General features: G+C 41.7%; 1 protein-coding gene across 41 annotated transcripts in view; it reads right to left on the bottom strand.

Annotated features, from left to right (window-relative positions):
* Window positions 1-21,359, bottom strand: part of RIMS2 (regulating synaptic membrane exocytosis 2) — a 470,125-nt gene extending 448,766 nt beyond the window's left edge. For all 41 annotated transcript variants that reach the window (XM_051611522.1, XM_051611538.1, XM_051611532.1 and 38 more), the window contains exon 1: window positions 21,184-21,359. In XM_051611522.1, the coding sequence (XP_051467482.1) occupies window positions 21,184-21,353 (170 nt within the window). In that variant the 5' untranslated portion in view covers window positions 21,354-21,359. The remainder of the gene's footprint in view (window positions 1-21,183) is intronic.
* Between the last annotated feature and the right edge of the window lie 3,205 nt (window positions 21,360-24,564).

Here is a 24,564-nt window from a genome sequence, read left to right as displayed (position 1 = left end):
TCACAGATCGCTTCTTTGATTACTTCAAAGGAAACCAGAGGAACTAGTAGCAGCCAGATTTAGTTCTGTGGTTTCTTCTTTCCTTGCCCTTTTTTCCTTTTTTTTTTCCTTTTTTTTCCTCCAGTGTTTTAATACCTTTACTTCTGACCTAAATAAATTTATGGCAGTGAGCTAAATTCATCCATCATAAATGTCCTCACAACAGATAGCCTAACTTATAAAAAGATTTTTTTCTACTCTGTAGGAGGCCAGAAAGGACAGGTCAAATAAACCCCACCTAATAGTGATCAACAGTAGAACTGTTAAAATAAGAATAAATGCCATGATTCATTATTAGGCTACAGCTCGGGGCACAGCAAGCTAATTGCTTCATTACAATGGACGGATTAGATTATTAAGAGTGAAATGATTATCAAGTGCACAGTCATGGGGTCATACTGGATTCTTCATTTCTCCTGGAGGCACAGTTGTACTGATGGCAAAGAGCATTTTTAAATCCTAAAGTATCTGGGAGGCTACACCTTTTCTTTTCAAATGAGGACACTGTCACTCTGATTCATTTCCTGATGAGAATACTTCAGCTTGTTCTAATGAGGATGAGAAAACATAACTTGCATAAAATTCAATCACCTCCCCCTGTCCAAAAAGACTAACTTGGGAGAACACACCACATTACACACTCTTAAGGATCAAAACATCACTGCAGGGCAAACTTCAGATTTTGCTGCTACAGATACTGCTACACTATCTAGACAGTAGATACCACAGTGCAATGCACACTGCAGGTAATAGAATTCAGAGGAGGACCTAGAATGAACCGAAAGAAATCTTTCATTGAGCATCAGGACCTAGATATCCTCACCTTCGAATCATCCAAACCAGCTATTTTTTCTACATGCCATAGCTCTCAGCAGATGCACACAGTGATGCTTCCTTTCTGTGGAAACCAGGACACAGGAGAACTGGAGAGGACTGGTATGCACTTTAATTTGGTCCTATTATAGAGGGAAATGTCCAAGTTGAGTTGCATATCCAAATCCAGAGAACTGGGACATGTATCAAGCTGCAGATATGAGGAAACATTCTGAGAAATTCTTGTCTTCTCAGTACTGAGAATTGCATTCTCATTCAGGAACACAAGATTTTCAGCTATTTATTTTCAACTACTTGACTGAGCTCACATTAATCTGCCCCATAAAATGAATGGCCCACCTTCCCATCAAAAGCTCTTTGCAATAATTACATCCTTTCTCAAGGACAGAAAATAACAGAAGCCAAAAGAGAGACAAAGATGAACACACTAAGATACGAGTCTTGTGGATAATGTGTGTTTGCTCTATTTTTACTAAAAGCTCAGAGAAAGGAACAAAATCTACTTGTGCTTCTTCAGAGGCAACATTTGTTCAAGGCTGTGAAAATGTATTTTGGGAGCACAAAGGGATAATCAAAGTCAGATTTGTTCTTGTTTCTAATCACTTCCTCCTTTATGAGAGTGCAGACAATCCCAAAACTTGCTAACAAATGTTAAGGTCAACTGTCTCTCCACCTCTGCTTGGGAAACACCCACATAGCTGCTGGAGACGGAGAGGAGCAGACCTCCTTCCTGGCCCTGAAAAGAGCTTTGTATCCCTCTACAGCACAGGCAGAAAAAGGGTTGGGTAATTCCACTGTGTGTTCAGCATTTTGGTGTCATTCTTACTGGCACTTTGACTCTATCAATCTTCTGAAGAATATAGATCAATCTGCTCTAAATAAAACTAGATAAAGCACCTTATTAAAATAAACGTGGGAACACAAAACTAGTATAGTAAGGTAGACTACAGCTTATTTTAAGTGTGTCTGACAGATCAAGGGAGCACAAGTTTGTTGTGGCAAAGCAAGAAATTGAATAAGCAAATGAACAGAAACTGATAGCATCCAGGCTCTGACATTTTGACTGGCACTGCTGTCTGTTACAAGCAAATCATAAACAGTTTGAAATGCTGCAGCTGACAGTGAAAAGAAAAAAAAAAAAAGCTTTAGCTATCAAACACCAGCTGTTAGAAATAACATTAATTAAATACTCCCTTTTCAAATTTCTATACTTTGATTCTCACTTGACTAAAGTGTATAAATTTAACTACAGACAGGAATTAATTTTGTTAGCATCCATGAAGATGTATTCCTCTAGCAAAAGATATATAGGCCTTTGCCACCCAAAAGAGCTAAAAAAAAAAGATATTGTAATAAAAACAATTCAAGACAATGAGATATCTATTTTTACATATTATCTACTACAGACAAAATATTGCTGAAGTGTTCTATGGTGTAACACAGACAGTATAATACTTTCAATCAGAAAGGTTTTCTTAATGAGACCTCAAAAGATACAGACTTATTATCACTTATTTTACAAACATAATATACATTTTTCTTTAAAATCATATATACAGTCATATAGAGAACACTTTAGAATTTTAATGCATGCATAATTTCTACTTTACGTTTTATTAATTAAGTAGCTTTCTTTTAGCTTTAAATTAGAATTATTCTTCAAATATTTTTTGATTTCAGAAGCATTTGTATAAAAACTGATTCAAGTAACTTAAATAGTGAGCATGCTCTTGAAGGCCAGTTAACCGGCTGTGAAAAACAGAGAACAAGAACCACTGAAAGCCCTATATTCCTTTATCTGCTACAAATAAAAACCTAACACTATATCTATATACATGATGATGTCATAAGTGTAGATATCAAGTTGCAATTTCCTTCAACTCTCCTACTTTTTATTATTGTAAGCACAATACTTACTACACACGTGATTATTCTTGAACTTTAAGCACAAAGCTTTATCATGTTTGTGGAAATCACACTAGTTTTACTGTTTATTAAAATGCTACTCTTTATACTGTGTGTATTCCACAAGGTGATGTTACAGAAAAGTATCTGGAGGTAGCAGAGTAGCCAAAGATGCATGAGATTCATGTAGTATTTCAAATAAAATAAAATTTAAAAAAAAAATAAAAAATAGAAAGGAAAAAACTCTGGAAGTAACAGTGAACACAGGAAATGCTGGGAAATGCTGACACTACAAGGCTTGCCAGCTTCTCCCCTACTTTGTAAGCTCATTTTTAACAGGTACAATGAATAGCTTAATTAATTCCAATATTTTTAATGGATAAGTGTCATTTTACTCACTTGCTGGGGCATTCTGAGCAAATTGTCTCACTTTTCTGGATCTATTTCACAGATTTTATCCACTTATCTACACCTAACGGAACATTAGACATTAGAATCATAGAATCATAGAATCATAGAATCATAGGGGTTGGAAGGGACCTCGAAAGATCATCTAGTCCAACCCCCCTGCCAGAGCCGGGTCACCTAGAGTGCATCACATAGGAAGGCGTCCAGGCGGGTTTTGAATGTCTCCAGAGAAGGAGACTCCACAACCTCTCTGGGCAGCCTGTTCCAGTGCTCTGTCACTCTCACAGTAAAAAAATTTTTTCTGATATTCACCTTAAACCTCCTATGCTCCAATTTGTATCCATTACTCCTTGTCCTATCATTGGTCATCACTGAAAAAAGCTTAACTCCATCTTCTTGACACTCACCCTTTACGTATTTGTAAACATTGATGAGGTCACCCCTCAGTCTCCTTTTCTCCAAACTAAAGAGACCCAGCTCTCTCAGCCTTTCCTCATAAGGGAGATGTTCCACTCCCTTAACCATCTTTGTGGCTCTGCGCTGGACTCTTTCAAGCACTTCCCTGTCCTTCTTGAACTGAGGGGCCCAGAACTGGACACAATACTCCAGATGCAGCCTCACCAATGCAGAATAGAGGGGGAGGAGAACCTCTCTTGACCTACTAACCACACCCTTTCTAATGCACCCCAGGATGCCATTGGCCTTCTTAGCCACAAGGGCACATTGCTGGCTCATGGTCATCCTCCTGTCTACCAGGACCCCCAGATCCCTTTCACCTACACTGCTCTCCAGCAGGTCAGCCCCCAACCTGTACTGGTGCATGACATTTTTCTTCCCCAAATGCAAAACTCTACACTTGCCCTTGTTAAACTTCATCAGGTTTTTCCCCGCCCAAGTCTCCAGCCTGTCTAAGTCTCTCTGAATGGCAGCACAGCCTTCTGGTGTGTCAGCCACTCCTCCCAGCTTGGTGTCATCAGCAAACTTGCTGATGTTTACCCACTTCTAAGAAAGGAAAACATTCTCAATCTTTGAAGAAATTACCAGAAAACACCTTATTGTGTAAGCATAATAAAGACATCAGCAAAATATTGGCAGCCAATCTAGAATCTGTGGTTTCAATACATCCACCTCCCACTCAAGCACTAGTATCAATCAACATAAGGAAACTTGGAAGCCTGTAGAGTGATTATGACAATACAGTAAGGGTCCTCCTCCCCAGTGAGAACAGTAGAAGTCTCACAAGACTGAAGAATACAATTCCTATGTGACAGAATGGGGGTTTATTTGTTTTAGGGTTTCTCTGGGATGGGCACTACATCTCATTTCAGCCTGCTGTTCTCTCCGCTCTTCCGCAGGCAGCAAAGCCAGTTCAGGAACTACAAATTCTACAGGAGAGGAGCAAGGCTGTTTGCAGTCTCTCAGTTCTGCACAGCCATTACAGGTTTTGACATAAATGATGAGGAATAATGGGCCTAATATTTTTCTTTGACAGTAAGATTAAATCAGAAGTGATCTAATAGCACCAGCAGACTTTAAACAGAATAGAAGAATGCAAGTTAAACTGAAATCAGGCTCAATCATTTTCTAATTTAAACAAAATTCTCAGGAAAGCATCACAAAGAAGTGTTTTATTTTCCAGTTGTATGGTCTAACCCAAATATTTTCTTTCTAGCTCCATTCACAAAGAATTTGTAAGAGGAAGTGCATGATTTAGAATTAATCTGTATTAAAATCTACAGGACTCGCAGACTTAAAGGGTCTTCTCCTAGAACACTTCTATATATAAAATGGATATAAAGTTACAAAAAATTGTAAAGTCCTATCTTGTATAGCCTAAATGTACATAAAATTAAAAACAAACAAGCACTTACATAATTTAAAACATATTTGGAGCATTGGAAGGAATATATCATTTCTTGGATGGAAAAAAAGTCTTGTTTAAGATTAACATGCCATCCACTATATTTTCTTATTTTCAGAATAATTCCATTATCACATATGAGATCTCTGCTGAATTTCTACAGAGAGAGCTAGTATAAGTGCATCTTCTTTACATATGGCATTAAGAGGAAAGACCTCTCAGTATTTCATTTTGCAATAACACAGGCATTCAAGCCAGCAGTACAAACCAGTAATGACTGTAATCCAGTCAAACTCTAGACATTTGTTGAACCAGCCACTGAGACTGTCTGAATATTAACCTGTGAAAAAGTAAAAGCCTACTATATCCTTCAGAAATTGTATCTGGTATTTGTAGGGGGTAAAAAAGTGTTTAAAAGGAAGTTAGTTAAATAAAATTGCTGGCTTCTGAGTGAATGACTTTTTTATTTCAATTTATTCATATTTGGGAGCAGTAAATTGTCCCAGAAGACTGGGATTTGATTCTGAAAGGAGGACCATTACACTCATTTGGGTTTATAATACATGTTAACATCATAAAATATTGCTTCTGTAGTAATTTTTACCAACATCCTGGAGGGAAGGCATAAGAAAGGGGGCAGTTGTTTTATTCTTCAATAAAATGTAAATCTAAGATGACTGTTATAGCAAGCCAAGGAAAAAAAATCTAACCAATAGTAGAATGTAGCTCTTAATGAATACTGGGCTAATATTAGCAACCAAGTAGAACAAAATATGTAAATATTTAATAGTCCTACATAATAGTCCTAGTCCTAATAGATTTCTTTCTCTTCTAAAAGAATGAAATGTCCCTCTAAATATAGAATTGCTTAAAAATAATATGGGTAGGTAGGCATAGAGAAAACTGCTATTAGCACAGTAATATTTTTAATTTATATAATTCTTAACCAGTCTATTTCCAAAAAAATCTATTAAGTCAATAAGGCTACCTATCAGATGTACAAATAAGTCTGAAAGTCTATACTTAGCAGAATCAATTTCTTTTATTACAATTAGAAAAACGTTATTGCTTTGATGCAAGGTGTCTTTTCCTTATGTGTTGGCATAGACAGTAGCAATGGCAAGTTCTCTTTGTGTTTCTCTGTGTAATCCCACCAAGCTGGGTGGGAGTGCTGATCTGCTTGAGGGTAAGAAGGCTCTGCAGAGGGACCTGGACAGATTGCATCAATGGGCTGAGGCCAGTTGTATGAGGTTCAACAAGGCCAAGTGCCGGGTCCTGCATTTTGGTCACAACAACCCCAGGCAACACTACAGGCTTGGGGAAAAGTGGCTGGAAAGCTGCCCAGAAGAAAAGGGCCCAGGGGTGTTGGTCAGCTGAAAGGAAGTTCTAATGAGGTGGGTGTTGGCCTCTTAAGTAAATAAGGATAGGACTAGAGGAAATGACCTGAAGTTGCACCAGGGGAGGTTTAGACAAGACAGTAGGAAGAATTTCTTTACTGAAAAAGTCATCAGGCACTGGAACAGGCTGCCCAGGGAGGTGGTGGAGTCACCATCCCTGGAGGTAAATAAAAAACGTGTAAATGTGCCACTTCAGAACACGCTCTAGTGGCCTTTTTTTTTTTTTTTTTTTTTCCTCCACTGGGAGGGGTTGACAGTCAAACACAGTAATCTTAGAGGTCTTTTCCAGCCAGGACAATTCTGTGATTCTGTGATCTTACAGCCTTTCAGTAGTTCTTGAGTTTGTGACCTTAGCATATTGAAATTCAATTTTAATTGCTGTCATCTACAGAATTCACTGTTTAAAATTATGTTTTAATAATTGATTAAATTACAAAAAAATCCTCTTTTTAAAATCCTCTTTTTAAAAATACACATGTAGTCTATATTTCAAGTAACTCGCAAACAAACTCAGAGCCAAAGCTATCTCATAATTTCAACAATCAGAAGATCTTATCTCCATACAAGAACTGAAACACTAGGGGCAAAGCAGCTCTCCCTTTATTTTACATAATAAAAATTGTCCAGTCACCTTTGAAAATGTAAAAGCTTTTCTGAGCAGCAATTCCAACTAGGACCTTTGATAGACATTTTTCCTTATTTATGTCCAGTTCACAATGGAAAATGCAATACATTCTCTTAGCCAGCTTCATCTGAGGTATTTTTTCTTTCCTTCCACATCGCACGAGCTTAACAAATTTCTTCCATTATGTCAGAAAATCACTTTTGGAAGTATCTGAGAAAAAATCTGCATATGCTGCTTGATATAGAGACACAAAACCTAGTTCTATCTGAACCAACACTGGTCTTCCACCTCCAGTTATTCAACAGCAGAATTTTATTAGCATTTCTTTGTTTCCTTCAGAAGAAGAGCTCTGAAAACTAATTTTGGCTGCATCCACTCATAGACCTTAAACAGCACCTTCAAAACCAGAAATTATTTCTAAAGTGTTGACTGCTGCTTTTCTCAAGGACTGCATCACCAGTCATTGCAGACTGTGGAAATGAAGGATGGAATAAGTCCACTGCTCCCAGAAACCCCAAAAGCACTGCAGCTAATCTCTCCCAGCCCCTCAGTTTTGCTAGCTCAGCCACTCGAGAGACTGTACAGTGAAGCAGACCTGTTCCTTTTTGTAGATTAAAAAAAAACTGCTCTGCCAAACTGGCAAAGGGGAGAATATTTTTCATCAGCTTAACTTCCCTGAAGCATTTTCACTGGACAATTCAGCAGACACTTGCATCAGGGCCATGATGGTTTCACAGAGGCAGGAAGGAGCAGCTGGGGTGGCAGTGGAGCTGCCTGGCTGCACTGACAGCGGAGAACTATCCAGGGCTCCAGAGCTGAATTTATCCCCTCAAAGATAGTTTCTGGAGAAGCCTCTCTTTCTCTTGCTGCATTTATTCCACAGGGCACCCTGGAAGAGTGATGTCACTAGGCTCAAGTGAGCCCTTTTAAGTACCATACTACAGAAGGTTGACTTTGACTGGCTACCAGACACCCACCCAGCTGTTCTCTCATTCCCCTTCTTCAGCAGGACAGGGCAGAAAATAAGATGGAAAAGCTTGTGGGTCAAGATAAGGACAGGGAGATTACTCACCAAATAACCATCATGGGCAAAACAGACTCCACTTGGGGAAGATTAATTTAAATTATTGCAAATGAATAACAGAGGAGGACAGTGAATATAAAAACCAAGCCAAAAGTTAAAGATGCCTTTCCCCCAGACTCTCCTTCTTCCCAGGCTCGCCTTCAGTACTGAATCTTCTACCTCCACCCCTTAAGCACCACAGATAGATGAGCCATGGGCATTGTGGTCAGCCTACAACACTTCATCTCTGTTGCTCTTTTCTCCTCACTCCAGCATGGGGTTCCTCCCATGGGATTCAGTTCTTCAATAAATGCTCCAGCATTTTTAATCTTTTCTTAAACAAATCACAGATTATACAATGAGCTCAGCTTTGGCCAGCAGTGGGTTCATTTTGGAGTTGGTTGAAACCAGCTCCCTCTGACATGAGGGTAGTTCCTGGTGTCTTCTCATAGAAGCCAGCCCTGCAGCACCCCTCCAACATCTAGACACAACATCCCAGTGCAAATAGTTACTCCATACACAAAAACTAGTGATACATTTTTTAGCTATGAATACAGTTAATTACAAGCTTCTGTATAAATTCTTATGTAAGTTTACATTCATTATGGCAATATGAACCTAATTACAAATTAAAAGGCAAAGAATATTAATCAGGTTGTTGGGCAAGAGCTCAGTAAAAATCCTTTCTTCTTTTTGTTTTAAAATCAAATAATGTTTTGATTAAAAATTGTATTAAACTGAAACTGAAGCTAGAATGTGTTTCAGTAAAGTAGTTACAAAAACTATTATGCAGATGTTCAAACCATCCATTAAAAAGATACTAATGATAAGAGAAGGCTGAGGGGAGACCTTATCAATGCCTATAAGTATCTGAAGGGTGGGTGCAAGGAGGACGGAGCCAGACTCCTTTCAGTAGTTCACAGTGACAGGACGAGGGGCAATGGGCACGAGCCGGAACATAGAAAGCTCCATTTAAATATGAGGAAAAACTTCTTTATAGTGAGGGTGACAGAGCCCTGGAACAGGCTGCCCGGGGAGGTGGTGGAGTCTCCTTCTCTGGAGATATTCAAAACCTGCCTGGATGCAGTCCTGTGTAATGTGCTCTGGGCCATCCTACTGTAGCACAAGAGTTGGACTAGATGATCTCTAGAGGTCCCTTCCAACTCTGACAATTATGTGATTCCATGATAACCAAAAGTATTAAGCAATAGAAATGCACAGTAGACCTCTTGTATAAACTTCCTCCCACATCATGATAACACTATTCAGTAAGTTTGTAAATAGTGAATAAAAGTTACTTATGTCCAAGATAGAAGATATTTTCCCTGTTTTAACACAAGCCACCATCTTTCTTGTGGGCAGCTTTGCCAATGGGAGGCAGGAGCTGTTTTAAAATGGGTCACTGTTACTAAGGAAGTGCTTAGTCTTATTTGGTTTAGGAACAGCAGTCCCTTCAAAATACTCATTTTTCATGGATTACTATAATAAAACATTCTTAAGTCCTTGTCAAAGAAAAATCTTGTGGTTATGAAGAGTGACAAAAATGCTACCGATTCTAAACTACTTTTTCTTATTTATTTATATAACCTGACAATAAAATTAGGATTATATAATTAGATTATTTCAATAATAAAGAACAAAAAATATACAACAGTGCCTTTACTCATTTAGTGACCCACAGAACTAACTAATTTTACTGGTAAACTTTCAGGAAATCCTTTCTTATTAAAAGAGTAAACACTGCAATTTGTGAAGCATCTTGTATATTACTTATATGCACAGTGGTTAAAAACTCAAAAAAACCCAAACATATTATTGAGTCTTGAACCATGACTGAAACTCCATACTGAAATTCCAATTTCAGTGAATGTTTTTTCAATTATTATTTTTCAGCATTATTAGGCAAAAATATGAAGCCTAAACAAAGGCATGTATTCCTTTAAATTAAGGAATCTCTTTCTTGTAAATAACTTGTCCCATTGAGTTAAGAAATAGCTATTTATGTCTGAGCAGTTAGTTGGAGCACAAGTGTCAGTGTGATCATGGCCTAATTCTCCAACTATTATGAGACTTATTTGTGCAGAACAAATATGACCATTCATACTAATAGTTACAAATCTAACAAAATGCTTATTTTGCATGTCTCCAAATAAAAGCTTCTTTTATACAAGAGAATATCTGTGTTATAAAGGCTTTTCAAATATGTAACTCAGACCAAATTTTAGACAAGAGCACTCAGTAAATTCTGTGAAAGACATGCTCATTTAAACACTACAAAGTAGATAAAAACACTCAACTTCCAACCACGCCTAAATAAATTCAAAACATATAAAAGTACATCAATGCTCGGCTATGGTCCATTAAATTTCATTCATCTTTCGGCACCTGTGTGTTCAGATATCAAGCAGACAGAAGAATTCAGCGCTTTCAAACAGCAAGTACTTCCTCTGTACTCTACCCTGAAAATATCTTTTCTTGGCTCAATGCCTTCACAACACCCTCTACAGCAATTTTTCAGATACATCATAAACAGAACAGGAAAAAATATATTCGGATTTTCTGATACATTATTTTAAACACTGAAGATGCAGTTTTTAAAAAGAAATGTGGATCCTAAGTAAAGATATAATATTCTTCCATTCATATTGGAGTTTAGCTCATCTGTAACACCTGATCACTTTTGAATTCACTTGGTATTTTTTGTAAAGTTCAGCAAAATAACTTAAAGTGCTGCTTCACTTGAAATGGCTTCCAATGTGATATTTATTATTATGGAAGTAACATTGGCACTTGAGAAATATTTCCCATTCATTTAGATTTACCACCTCAAACCTACCACTTGTACGTAAATCAGATTATCAGCAAAGCATCCACAGGTATAACTTTACAACCATTCCAAAAAGCCAGTATGTTATCAAAAATCTGAACAAGAAGTTTCATTCTATTCATAAATCAAGTTCTTATTTTTTAAAAGCTCACATGGTTTACTGTGATGTTTCATGTCTGTAATGTTACTAGTAGTTTGAGAAAAAGTAAGATTTGCCCAAATCATTTTAACTTTGGTACAAAGCACAAGTTCAATAAAAGTGTAATTCTCAGCCCTCTAAACATGGCAGTGATGCTATTTTTCTGGCTGTTAGATAATACACAGTTCAGCTGTCTCTCACTGTGCAGCAGTCAGTTAGAAAGAATTAAATTAATCATAATCACAATGACTAACCAAATTAATGAAAGCATGCTGGATCAAAACCCAAGTTCCCAAACTGTCTTAGAGCCTGATTCAGCAAAAGTTTATTTGACTTCTGTATCACACAAAATCTTCTGTAGATAACCTGTTTATGTAGGCTTTTAAAGCAAGGGAGCACTGAATTCAGAATGAAGAGCAATTCAATTGTGTGTTTTTAACAGACTACTATCAAAAGTGACTTACCAGCTTGTAAATACACAGTAGCTGAATAAATGTTGTTAAACTGGCAGAATAAGAAGAAATTCAAAGCATAGAAGGTAATGAAAGCCTATGTCAAAATATCTCTAACTTCCAGTGATACATGGCAAAAGAGACATGGTGTGTGACATACAGAAAGAAAGTATCAACTTAAATTTGTTTATAGAGACAGAAAGAAAGTATCAGCTTAAATTTGTTTATAGAGCTTTCTTTGGGTCTTAATGTTACACTTTTTAAAGTTGACAAGTAGTAGATAATTCTGGTGTTTTTCTCACCTAGCAATCAGACTATCTTCAGCTATGAGATTCTATCTTCTGTCTTAAATTATCCATTAATCATTCTTATTGGTGAATGGCATGTGAAGATTTTCTTTGTAAGGTACTTTTGTTGATAGGTGTGCTTCATCTCATGTGCTGAAAATATCTTCTATTGCAAGGTCTTCTTTTAGATCTCATTCTTCAAAGGTTTTCTGAATTTAGTAAAAAAAAATACACCAAATCCTAAGAATAATCTTGGACTAGAGAGAAAATATACTCAGGTTCCCAGCAGTGAGTGTCAAATAGTGAAGATATGGATAAATTAGCATGCTCTAATTAATAATTGATTGAGATGTAAGCAAAAGATGTAGGCTGACAAACAGGCTTCTAAAGAAATCTGGAGAAGCACAAAAGTCAGTCTCAGTAGGGATCGTGGCTATGGCATTCTCGTAAGGTCAAATAGTGAAGAATTACTCTCAAAGGCAGAACTCTGAATGTGAGATTCAGCTTACCTAGATCAAGATGTCTACAAGGTAAACCTCTATATCTGACACATTCACATTCTTTTTAAGTCCATGGCCAGAAATAGGCTCTGCAATTCATCCAGCCCATCAAAATGTCTAATTTAAGATGAGATGGATCACATCTTAAAGGCACCTCTTTATTTCCATTTGCTTTAAATTGAATCTAAGCAATTTCATATACAGATGTCTTACACTATAGATGTTCACACTGGCTCAGAAGAATCCCAGAGATTCTCTGGGCTCAATCCTTAACCCAAGCTCTAAATGTTGTAACACAGGAATGAAAAAGATACCAAAACAGAGGCAATAATTGTCATTAACTCAGCAGTTCTATGAATGCTGAACCTAAAAAAGCCTGATTTTGTGAGGACTCACAGCTCATGATTGATTTTTTTTTTACATCTATAGTTGTTTCTCCCCTATAAGGTCTCCCTGGCATATGATATGGTGTGAACATACTTTTCCACAGTCAGGAATGCGAACAATCCCTTTCCACTACCCATCTACTTCCTTTCATTAAACTCTCAGTATTTAAATAACTTTGAGACCTCAACTTTTTTCGTCTGATTTGTTGTAAGTCAGCCAACAGCTTCCACAACTGAATAAAAACAGCTGAGGATGCAACTGTTTCCCTTACAGTAGTGTAGCAGTTGTGTCTTTCCAAAGAGGTACCAGATCTGTGTTGAAGACCCTTCTCAGCTTGAGAAGATTTGAACACAGCTCTCTCTTCCCTAATGAACAAGCTCTGAGCAAAACTGGAATGAAATTATTCTGCATCCTACCAATGAAGTTGTGCAACTGTGCAGTCAGGAATGTGAATGCATGACAAGCAAGAGAAAGTCTAAATAGCTCCATGATCAGGATACTCTCTGGAGGCAAATCTTCATTCTTGCTCCAAGGGCTGTTTGTGCATTTTATTTAAGCACTCTAATGCAAAATTCATATGAGGCATCTGATACAGACAGAATACAACTCAACAGAGATGAAGACAAACACTACGCGTAGCTGAAGTAATCAACTTCACAACACAAAATGAGGAATGATTGATTCAACAGCGGTTCTGCAGGAAAGCATGTTGAAAGTATAGCAGATCACAAGCTGGCCATAATGCTATAGCACAACAAAAATCCCAAACACACCTGATAGTGGCTGCAGAAGGAAAGTGTTCTGTGCAAGACACCTAGTGCTATTTTTTTCTGTGGAGAAGGAGGCACTTTTTCACAGAATTGTCAGAGTTGGAAGGAACCTCTAGAGATCATATAGTCCAACTCCCCCGCTAAAGCAGGATCCCCTAGAGCACGTTACTCAGGACTGCATCCAGGTGGGTCTTGAATATCTCTGGAGAAGGAGATTCCACAACCTCCCTGAGCAGCCTATTCCAAGGCTCTGACATCCTCACCATAAAGAAGTTTTTCTTCATATTTAAATGGAATTTTCTATGTTCCAGCTTGTGCCTTTTGCCCCTCATCCTGTCACTAGGAACTACCAAGAAGAGTCTGGCTCCATCCTCCTTGCACCCACTCTTTAAATACTTATAGGCATTAATAAGGTCTCCTCTCATAAAGAGTCCCAACTCTCTCAGCCTTTCCTCATAAGAGAGATGCTCCAATCCCCTATCATCTTTGTTGCCTTCCACTGAACTCTCTGTAGCAATTCCTTGTCTCTGTTGAACTGGGGAGCCCAGAACTGGGCTCTCCTTGTGCTCTCCTCATACACTTTTCTTTGAAATAGTGTGTCTAGCTTTAGACATTGTTTTTCAAAAGAAAAGATCAGTTAAAAAGTAGAAAGAACAGCAACAAGAATGACCAAAAGTCTAGAAAATATGACCTGTTGAGTCTACGGAAAGGAGATTATGAGAGTCTACAGGAGGAGATATTATCACATTTGTGAAATATATAAAAAGTTGCTGTAAACAGAAAAGTAACAGATCTATCTGCATGTCCTTTGAGTCCAGAGTAAGAAGCAAATGGCAGGAAAGAGATTTATGTTTAATAGTAGGGGAAAAAATCTAATGCTAAGGATAATGACTCTGAGAAACCAAGACAAATTACCTAGGAAGTTCAAGGAATCTCCATCACTGGTTACATCAGTAGTTGGATTTGTTGTTCCCATACCTTTCAGTAGTAAACCATCATTTGAAAAAAACTATTAAAGTTCCATACCAGGTCTGAGAGCTTTACCTGAAGATTGGTTTGGCCCACTCCTCACCTTCTCTGATGAGGCAGTACTGCTCTTGTAGAACTGACCAGCTAAAAACCGCACAAATTACATTGAACACTTTCTCTCAAAAAATAATATGTATTAACTGATTAAATACACTACTACTCCCCTACACAATCTTGCACTGTTACTTTAATTGCTATAACCTCAGTAAGGACTGATGCCTTTGCAGCTTGAAGACAGTATCTTGCAGAAACAACATGAGGAAACCATTCCAACATAATATCATGCAGAAGCAGCTTTTCAACACAGCACCAATTCTGCAATTTCATTGCATCACCAGAAGTTTAACAAATCACAAGATGCAGTTATTGGAGTTTACTGAGTTTACAAAAGCACTATTAGATTAGATGCAAACTGTTCTTCTAAGTAAACTATAATATACCCTCAACAGACAGTTACTTCGAGAACATAAGGGTTCCTCCTGTTACACCACATAGTCATGCAAAAGAAACAAAATCTAAACTCAGGAAGCACTGAAAACAATTTGGTTTGATTTGAAACTAAGATTTATTCTATTAGTTCATTTATCTGAAAGACATCTGGTTTTGAATGCTATTTTTAAACAATTAAATGGATTCTTTCTCCAAGAGTCTAAATTAAGAAGATTCACTGTTGCCCACTTTAAGAGATCAAGTAGTCTATGATAACATGTGGCTATTAACCATGATATAGTAAGATATGTGATTAAGACAGCCCATATGAATCAATCTTAACCCAAAAAATCATCCCCACCTCAAAGCTCATTGTTAAGGTGTAATGTCTTGTGCAGCCAAACAAGTATAGAGGAGATCATAACTCATTGTATCTTGTGTTCTTTTGGAAAATTCTTCCTGGAAAAGGTAGGCCTAATGGACTTAGAAACTTCCATAGCTATCCGTCTGGCTCTGAATACAAAAGTAAAACTTTAAGGAAGCTGGTAAAGCAGAGGGGGGAGAGGTGGCATTTATCTGAAGAAAATTCCCAAGCCTGTCAAGTCTACCTTCAAGATAAAACTAGAACACTTATACACATGACTACTTTCACATTGCACTGGATTATATTTCAAAGTTCGAATGTTTCATCCTTACTATGGAACTTTGATTATGCTATAGGTATTTTAAAACTTCATTGGCAGGGTAAAAACACATTTTATATCAGTTCTGTAGTAAACTGTCGCTTCTGTGTATTTTTGCACCAACAATATATACACTAATTAAGCTGTTGTTTCAATGGAAAAATCAATTATTTGACATTTTCAGTTATTTAGACATTACCCAGCTCACAGATGCATGCAGGTGAAATCCAGAATGGACCATTCAGCCCCGTCGTCTCACCTCCAGAGACCACAGAATTTCACCGCTCTCTAGGACAGTCCCAGCACCCTAAATTATAACCTACACTCCTCTTTCAGTTGTAACATTAAATGCTTTCTTCTTTTTATTTCAAAGAAGTACAAAATCAGATTTATTTGACAAGATTTCAAAAAGCACATACTGACTGGTGTTAAACATCTGTTTTTCACGTTCTTTGTTAACTATATCCTCTATCAGCTTTTCTGTTTTTCAGCTCCATATGATGTCATGCCTTTCTACATCCAACCCATCTTCTTGAAAGCGGGAACATCAGCACAATTGCAGTCTTCTGAAATTCTACTCAATTCTACTCAACATTAGCATTAGCAAGCAAAGTAATTACTGTAACTGCCAGTCTGTATAATCTCCAAATACATTCTGCTTAGTCACTAAGAGGAAGTACCACTGCTGTTATTTGTAGACAGTGCCCAAAAGTATGGTAGATGCTTTAAAGAACAGTTGTAAAAACTGTGTCTTTCTTGATGAGCAAATGTTACAAGTTGTAACATCCTGACAAGCATTATCTACACTATAAAATGTCTAAGCATGTGGTAAGAGAGAAGAGTAAGGAATAAAGACAATTTTGAGAGAGGCCCAAAAAGCAGAAGAAATTCTAAAAAGAAAAGAACAGAGAGGTGATAAAGAATATTAGGGGGCAGCAGAGAATGAGAAAGAAGGAAAGGAAAAGGGCAGGGAAGAGGGCAGGGCAGGGAAGTGGACAACCATCTTCCTCAACTATGTATTTTCAGATAAATTCCTCTATCACTTATTTCCGCTGCATAAAGTTATTACATTTAAAGTCACCTTGACCATATTTTATTTTATAACACATAGAAACAAGACAAAAATAATGAGTGGTATAGTGATGGACCGTTCAGATCAGTGCTCCAGATTTAGACAGAAGGCAGTGTAATGTTATGGAAGCACAACCTAAACAACTAACACTGCCTGGAGTTCTAGTTTACTATCTAGCCAAAAGCAAAACTTTTTATATTACCCTATAAACTTTGGAAATTCCCATACACATATCTCTAGTTTCAAAAAACAAAACATATAATCACTGCCTACACCTCTTTCATCCCTCCAGTCCCCAAATCCAAATCCTAAACGTACAATGCTTTAAAAGCAGCACAAATTGGAGTTTATTATTTATAAAGCAGGATCATTATTTGTAAAGCAGTACAATAACTTTGTGAGACAGATATTTGCACTGCTGTGATTCACAGCCATCAATCTGCTGCTTCATGTCCTGCAGCTCAGCATCCTGCCCCACATCTCATGCACCCATGGGGCCATGCAGAGCCCACATAGTCCAGCTTCTTTGAGGTCTGGTTGTCGGATATTTTGTTTCAGCAAGTGTAACTACCTATTTTTTACCATGGCTGTGCAACTGGGGACACACACAAGGCTGCAGTCAGTCATGCCTTCCCAAAGCTTACTCTGTCCTTGACAGTGATGGCTAATGGAGAGCTACCATTCTCTAGCTCGCCCATCGTGTTTCCATCTGTCTTCTTCCCCCTCATAAAACAGACGACAACACCAGTTGATTTCAGCCACACACACATACAAAAGAGATCTTTTTTAAGGACCTCATGGTAAACCTGTGATGCTCTTCAAATATATTAAAAGCTGGATGATTTTATAATGAAATTTCTCTTGGGAAAATTTGTCTTATACTGGACCAATCTGTCCATACCCATGAAAAGCTGAAACGCATGTATTTTCAGAACTGTGAGTCTGACTTTACAGAGGGAACATTTTATCTTTAGAATAATTAGGCAAAGGAACTGTAAACTCATTACATTGCAAGTAGAAAAGTGTATGCACACATCACACAGGCTGAAACTTAAGTTTTCGCAAACTGTCAGCATAACAACATTTTCTACACATCTTTTTTCTGTGTGCATCCTCTCAAACCAGTCCTTAGATACAGAAATAAAAGTACCAATGAAAAGTAAAAAAGCACAAGACTGATCCCTTAAATCAATCCATATGGAGGAAATGTGCTATCTGATATCTGTTAGAAAGCTTACACACACAAAACTCATATTTATAAGAGAAAGGATGTGCCTAGTGTAAAGGAGAAGCCATAATCAAAAGTTCTATCCTATAAACATGTAAGTGAAACCCCACAAAGATAAAAGTTGATAATATGTAGGTATTCCTGTAACAGCAAGGAAGGACTTACATTCAGTGTACAGACAAAAATTCACTCTCTCTGAGTGTCATGCATTATGCATATTAAATATTATGCAAAATATACATTTGATAACCTTGTCAAAAAGGCACCTTCTTACTACATGACATTCAAAATGCACTCCAAGGGTCCCAAAGATGCCAGAAGAGAGACAGTTGAAGCAGCAGAGTTTGCTGCCTGTCCCCCTGTTTATAGCAGAAGCTCTGCCACAGGAACGGTGCACAACTGTAGCAAGGCATATTTCACAGACTGAACCAGGCCAAAGGAGAGACCAAATCTGGAAAGCTTCTGCTTTCCATGCCATCATGTTCTAGCAAATCTTGGCAAGCATTCATGCTGACCTGATCACTATTAGTTGCTACAGATTACAACTCAATACCATCTGCATTTCCTTTCCCCAAAAAGAGTAAAACAAGTCTAAGGAGAAGTAGTTACATGTCTATTTTAAATCCACACATATTTACCCTAGGGAGTGAAAGGAACAGAAAAAATAGTTCACATTATAGATGTGAGTCACACTACTTAACGCACGTTTGGAAGATGCTCAAATACCACAGCGATGGGCACAGCAAAAGAATTTGAAAAGCACGAATTAGAAATAGAATGGAGAAAAGAAGCAGAGCTCAGGGACTAGCCATTCATATTGATACTCAATCATCATAAATTATATATATAAAAAAATACAGGAAATCCACGCTTGCCCCTTTCTACAACATTTGAACAGTTCTTGTGATAAAATCTCTAAAAGTCAACTTTTGTTTTCAGCATCTTTTTTTATCCTCCCACATTTCTCCATGGAATGAAATGACACCATTTTATTGCTTAGTCAGACAAAAATACCTTCCACTTCAAAAGGAGCTTGCCTTCAAGGAGAATTACACTTCAACAAAGACTGCAGGATTTAGCTCTATATTTATCTCTATGCAATAACAGTAGTTCATTCATACAAATAAGGGGGTTTCCTTTCTTCTTTCTCTTCTCTTGGCAGAAGGAAAACTTCTGCCAAGAGAACAAAACTCAGTAATACCTACCCAAAAATGCAGAACAAGCTCTGGTATGACTTTGGTTGATGGTTGTGATTAATAAATCTGTAGGTATTTTCAGAATAAACATGTAACTGATGGTTCAAGGAGCCACTTCACTTTAAAAAAAATGAAGCTGGTGAGTTATTAATCTGACACCAGATCACTTATCAGTATCCTGTAAAATATTGTAAGCCGTCTATCTGCATTCCATTGACAATAGCATTTTCCTAAGAGGGCTGGTTTAGGCTATCCTTTGTGTACTTTTGTCCATTGTCTGCTTCCAAGATTCTGCAGAGTACAAATTAAAACAGATCTGTTTTATTACTCAAGTTAGTTTTACCTTGCCATTACTTGACAACAGTTTATTCTTCACTTGCAAGCTTGACAGTTTAAACTGATCCTAGTGCCAAACTGAAATTGTACTTTATATTGGATCACAAATATTCTCATCTGCAACAAAAGTTGCCAGGAGCCACACAATTTAGCAATGTAAAGGAGTCTAAATTGCTTTAAAATAAAAGTATCACAACAGCAACAAAATTGTGTTGCATGAGACTGAGAGATAATGATAAAACAAGATATGGTGCTTTATTTCCAGGGCTTGCATTGCACTGACATTCTTCAAAACGTTCGCTCTTCAAAAAATATTTTTAAATAGATATTGAAATGCTTTTAGGAGAACACCTCACAGTTTAGTAGCTGTCACAGAAATTATATCTGAAGTTTTTACTACGATGCTAATAATAATGCAACGAATCTTGGAAACAGACTTGCAAAGTCAGCAACTAAAGCCCAAAAGAGAGCTTCCAGGTACTGAGTGTGAAGGGCCAGCTGCAGTTAACATGTCCAGGACACAGTACCAGTTTTGGTGTAATAAATCACTTAGTGCTTCAGCTTCACTGCACTCATGAATGTCCACCATAGCAGCAGCTTTGCTCATTTTTAAGCCATCAGAAGGCAGCGTGATTACTCCTCCACAGAGGGAGATCAGTATCCTCAGCTTACCCGGTGCCTCCGCGCCAGGCTGGGGAAGGGCAAGGCCCATGCGGGACCCCTCCTCGCGGCCGGGGCACAGCCCGAGGGAACAGCTCACGCTTCCCCGGGCCCCGGGCTTCTCGCCGCGCCTGAGCAGCAGCGGCAGGACCAGACCCCGCGCCGCAGCGGGCAGCTCCCGGTGCTGGGGCCGGGCGGACCACGGACAGCTCCCGGTGCTGGGGCCGGGCCGCCCCGGACAGCTCCCGGTGCTGGGGCCGGGCCGCCCCGGACAGCTCCCGGTGCTGGGGCCGGGCGGACCACGGACAGCTCCCGGTGCTGGGGCCGGGCCGCCCCGGACAGCTCCCGGTGCTGGGGCCGGGGCGCCGCCTCCCCCCGTGCCCGCTCCGGGCGGGCGGCTGGGCGCCTCGCCTCCCCCGGCGCCGGGGCTCAAGCTTGGAAAGAGCAGCGGGGCGGGGGCGGGCGGCAGACACGTTGTCGGGGGAAGATGGCGGCTGTGGCAAACCCACCCAGCGAGACGGCCGGAGCCTAGGCCCCGCCGGTCCCTCACCGCCCCGGGCAGCCGCGCCAGCGCCTGGCAGCCCGGAGCCTGCCGCGTCCCCGGGACGGGGCCCGATGCTGCCGATCCGCACCCTCCGGCGGCGCCAACCGCCGCCTCGACCCACCCCCTTCCCTCCTGATGGCACACGCCGGGTGAGAACGGCACCTGTGCGGCCATGTTGGGCGCCTTGCCCCCGCCAGCGCCGGGGCGTGCGGTGCCGGAGCCGCCGCCCGCCCCGCGGAGCGCGGCCGAGGCAGGCGGAGAGCCCGGGCCGCGGCGGCCTGGGCCTCCCAGCCCCTCTCTGCCCGCTCCCGCTGGGGCAGATCCCCCCCGTGCCCCACACTCGCCCGACTCCGAGCAGCCGCCGGGGCACGACCGGTGGCGAGAGGCAGCCCTGCCCGCCCCCGGCCGCCCGGCTCCTCTCTCCCGCCCGGGCCGTGCCGCCCCCCAGCCCGCGGAAGAGACCTCCGCGACCGTGAGCCGGGAGGACGAAGAAGGGACGCGCCCGCCCTTACTTGAGCACGGATTGCTCCTTCTCCTCTTCCTTCTTCTGGCGGTCCATGACGGCCAGAATGATCTTCCGCTCTTCCTCCGTGAGGTGGCTGAGGTCGGGCATCTCGGGCTGAGGAGCCGGAGGAGGCTGCGGAGGAGCGGGGCCGCCCCGGGGCCCGGCGGGAGCCGACATGTTTGGTGGGAGCTCGCCGCCGCTACGGGAAGCGCTGCCCTAACTCCAGCGGCCGCGGCGGCACCAGCGGGAGCGGCCGCCGCCGGCGCCGGGAGCCGCACATACAAATCAATAGCCTGTAATCAACCGGCAGCCCTAATGACGGCCCCGCCGGAGAGGGGCGGGGTGGCCAGCAGCCCCGACCTCGCACCCACCCGCCCGGCGGCCGGCTCGCCGGGGGCAGCGGGGAGGACGGGGAGAGTGGGGCCCAGGGGCGAGCAAAGGGGAGCGGGGAGAGGAGAGGGCAGCGCCGGGAGACGAAGGGCCGGAGGCGGGGTGGGGAAGGAGAGGGGAAAGGGCAGGATTAGCCGCGGTAGCGCTGTGGTTTGGGTGCGAGAGAGATTATCCTAAAGCGGAGCACCCGGCGGGAAGAGGGGAGACGGAGCAAGCGGCGGGGGCGCAGGAGACGGGGGCAGAGGCTGCCAGGGAGGGGAGGCGAGGGTCGTGCGAGAGCGAAGCCCCGGGGCCCCGGGGTGCGCAGCGGGGGCAGCCCCAGCGGGCGAGCACCAGTCCCGGCCGCCGGCCGCTGCTCATAATTCCACGCCGCCGTCCACGGAGGGGGTCGCGGGGCGCCGCGCCCGACTCCCGCCGCCTCCCGCTGCCGCTCCTCGGCCCGGCCGCGCCTCTTCCTGCTGCCGCCTCGCTCGGCTGGTGCCCTCTCGGCTGCGGGATGGAGTCCGCCTAACCCATGGCATGGCGGAGCGCCGGAGTCACGGGAGGGGGCTCCGCATCGCCCCGCCGCTTCCCCCAGCTGCGCGGCGCGGGGCGCGGGGCCCGGCTGCCGCCCCTAGCGGCGCGTGGCGGGGGGCGGGCGGCAGCTCTCCTTATTTATTTATTTATCCCTGCACAAAAAAAAATGGACGCGATAAAAATCACGCGAGGAAGGACAAGGAGGGGCCAAGGCGCCGGCGACGCGCTGGGAGGACCGAGCCCGGCGGCCGCGGGGGGGTGGGGAGGGGAGGGCGGGGAGACGCTGCGCGGCCGCTGCTCCCGCCGCCCGGGCTGCCCGGGGCTGGCGGAGATGGGAGTTCTCCTGCGGGACCCGGCCCCGAGAGCAGCCCCAGGGGGAAAGAGCTGCCGGGGGAGCGCCGGGCCCCGGGAGGACAAGGAGGAAGAAACAGAAGGAAAGACGAGGAGTGGAAGCGACTCAGGACGACGGCAGGGCCGCCAGAGCCCCGTCACCTGGAAGGCCCGACGGCGCGGTCTGCTCCGAGGGGAGCGGCGGGGGGGACGCCGGGCAAGCCTCCGGCTGCCGGGAGCGGCACCGCGGTTCGGCTGTGAGAGTCCAGCCCAACACAGCTGCTGCTCCACCATCGGCTACTTGGCATCCCGCCTGAAGTGTCCTTCAGCCGACGCAAGGTGCGAAATAAGCCTCAGCGTCTATCTGGACAGACTCCTCCAGGAGAGAAGGGTGAAGAAAGAAGCCCTTCTTAAGCCCTGGCAATCAGGCAGTGGTGGAATAAATCTCTCAGAATGTTTTTGCTACATGTAAATCTGTAAATGACCTGCACAGTCATTTTGATGGCAAGAAAAAATGTCTGGACAGGCCCAAAATGCTATCCAGCCCAAATAAATGGGAAACAACCTGTTCAAGAATGCCAAAGAAGCAACTCAATCCAGATCTGTGGGTTTTCAATCTATTTACAGACAGTAGAGTTCTATCTGCTGTTCTCTCACATTATGACACATAACTCCTATTTCACATCAGCATTGGTTATTGTATAAGTGTATATAGCAATAATAAAGTCGTTTTGTAAGACTTTGCTTGGACAGTTTGAAATCACCACCACAGATCATATCTTTCTGGAGCTGGTGCTTTTTCTGATGGACTAGGACACCCATTTATAACCAGGTGCAAAAGCCGGAAAAAATGTCATCTTCCTGAACGTATCCTGGTCCTCATTAGCTGTGTTTTCACAGAGAATAAATTCTAGGATGTACCTTCATTTGTTAAGGAGTTCTGCATGCAGAACTGAAGACATAATTCCTTTGGGAAAACTAGTTCTGGAGGAACAAATCGCCAGAGGGATGTGATAAATGGGCTGTGGTAAAGCAACTCTTAATAGTAACCCATACCTATATGCTCATATATTCATCAGATTTGAATTTTATCTAAGAAATGTCAATGGCATCCTTAGCTGAAAGCAGCCTGTTCCGTTTCTTGATGAAAGTTATGTGTGATAAACCCTTTATTATTACACATAAACTATCGTAAAGAAACTGAGCATACTGTATTTGAGCAGATACCCTTGTAAAACAAACTATGTGATTTTCTTCAAGTCCTCAAAGCATTCTGCTTTTCCAGTCAACATCACCTTCACTTTTTGGACTGGATTCCAGCCAGCTGGCTCTCACTCAGTTCCTTGTTTCTTCCAGGCACTAGATAAATCTGGCATCTAAGTCAAAAAGAGGAGGAAATGTAGAACTGTGTGTCATCAGATTACCAAAGATAGTACAGTCCTTATCAATCTATAAATGTTGAATGGAAGAATTAACTGGACTGATCCCTCTGGGAAACTACATCTTATCCTGGAGGAGTGAAGAAAGAGAGAAATCACTCAACTGGTTTTGAGAATAATTAAGACAAACCAGAGCACTTGAAAGCAATCTCCACTCTGACAGGCTGCACAGTTGTTTCAAAATATTTCAGTATTCTGACCATAGTTTGGGTAGCAAGACATCACAACAATTGTCTGTGCACTGTTGTTTCATTCATCTGGATTTCTTTCCAGTGAATATTCACCTCTGAACTTCCTGGATTTACAGTGCCTGCTTCTGTAATCATTTCAACACACCTGTTATTTTTCATCCACACATTACAAATGCCTGCTCTCAGAATGATTGTAGAATTTCAAGAGCTTTCATTTCTCCTTGGTATTTGCCCTGTTCCCACTAAATCCTGTACCATTAAGTGGGTAACTATAAACAAACAAATCCAGGGACAGGAACTGTAATCCCCATATATTATCTGCTATTTGCTTTGAAAAGCGAGAGCAGATTCAGAGCAGAAGATATCCTGTGACTCACCGAAGAAGTGGTTCAACTTGAACTTTCTATGCTTCTACCCTCCTTTCTCCTCATCATTTCTACCTATCATGTCTCACATTTTCCTGCAATTAAATAGAAACAGTATTTGTTCACGTTCCTGTCAGCCTGCATGGAATTGTCTCAT

Source organism: Apus apus, chromosome 2 (genome assembly GCF_020740795.1).
Source record: "Apus apus isolate bApuApu2 chromosome 2, bApuApu2.pri.cur, whole genome shotgun sequence".
NCBI classification, from domain to species: Eukaryota; Metazoa; Chordata; class Aves; order Apodiformes; family Apodidae; genus Apus; species Apus apus.
The sequence above is the reverse complement of the archived record's forward strand: the minus strand, read 5'-3'. Positions and strand labels throughout refer to the sequence as shown.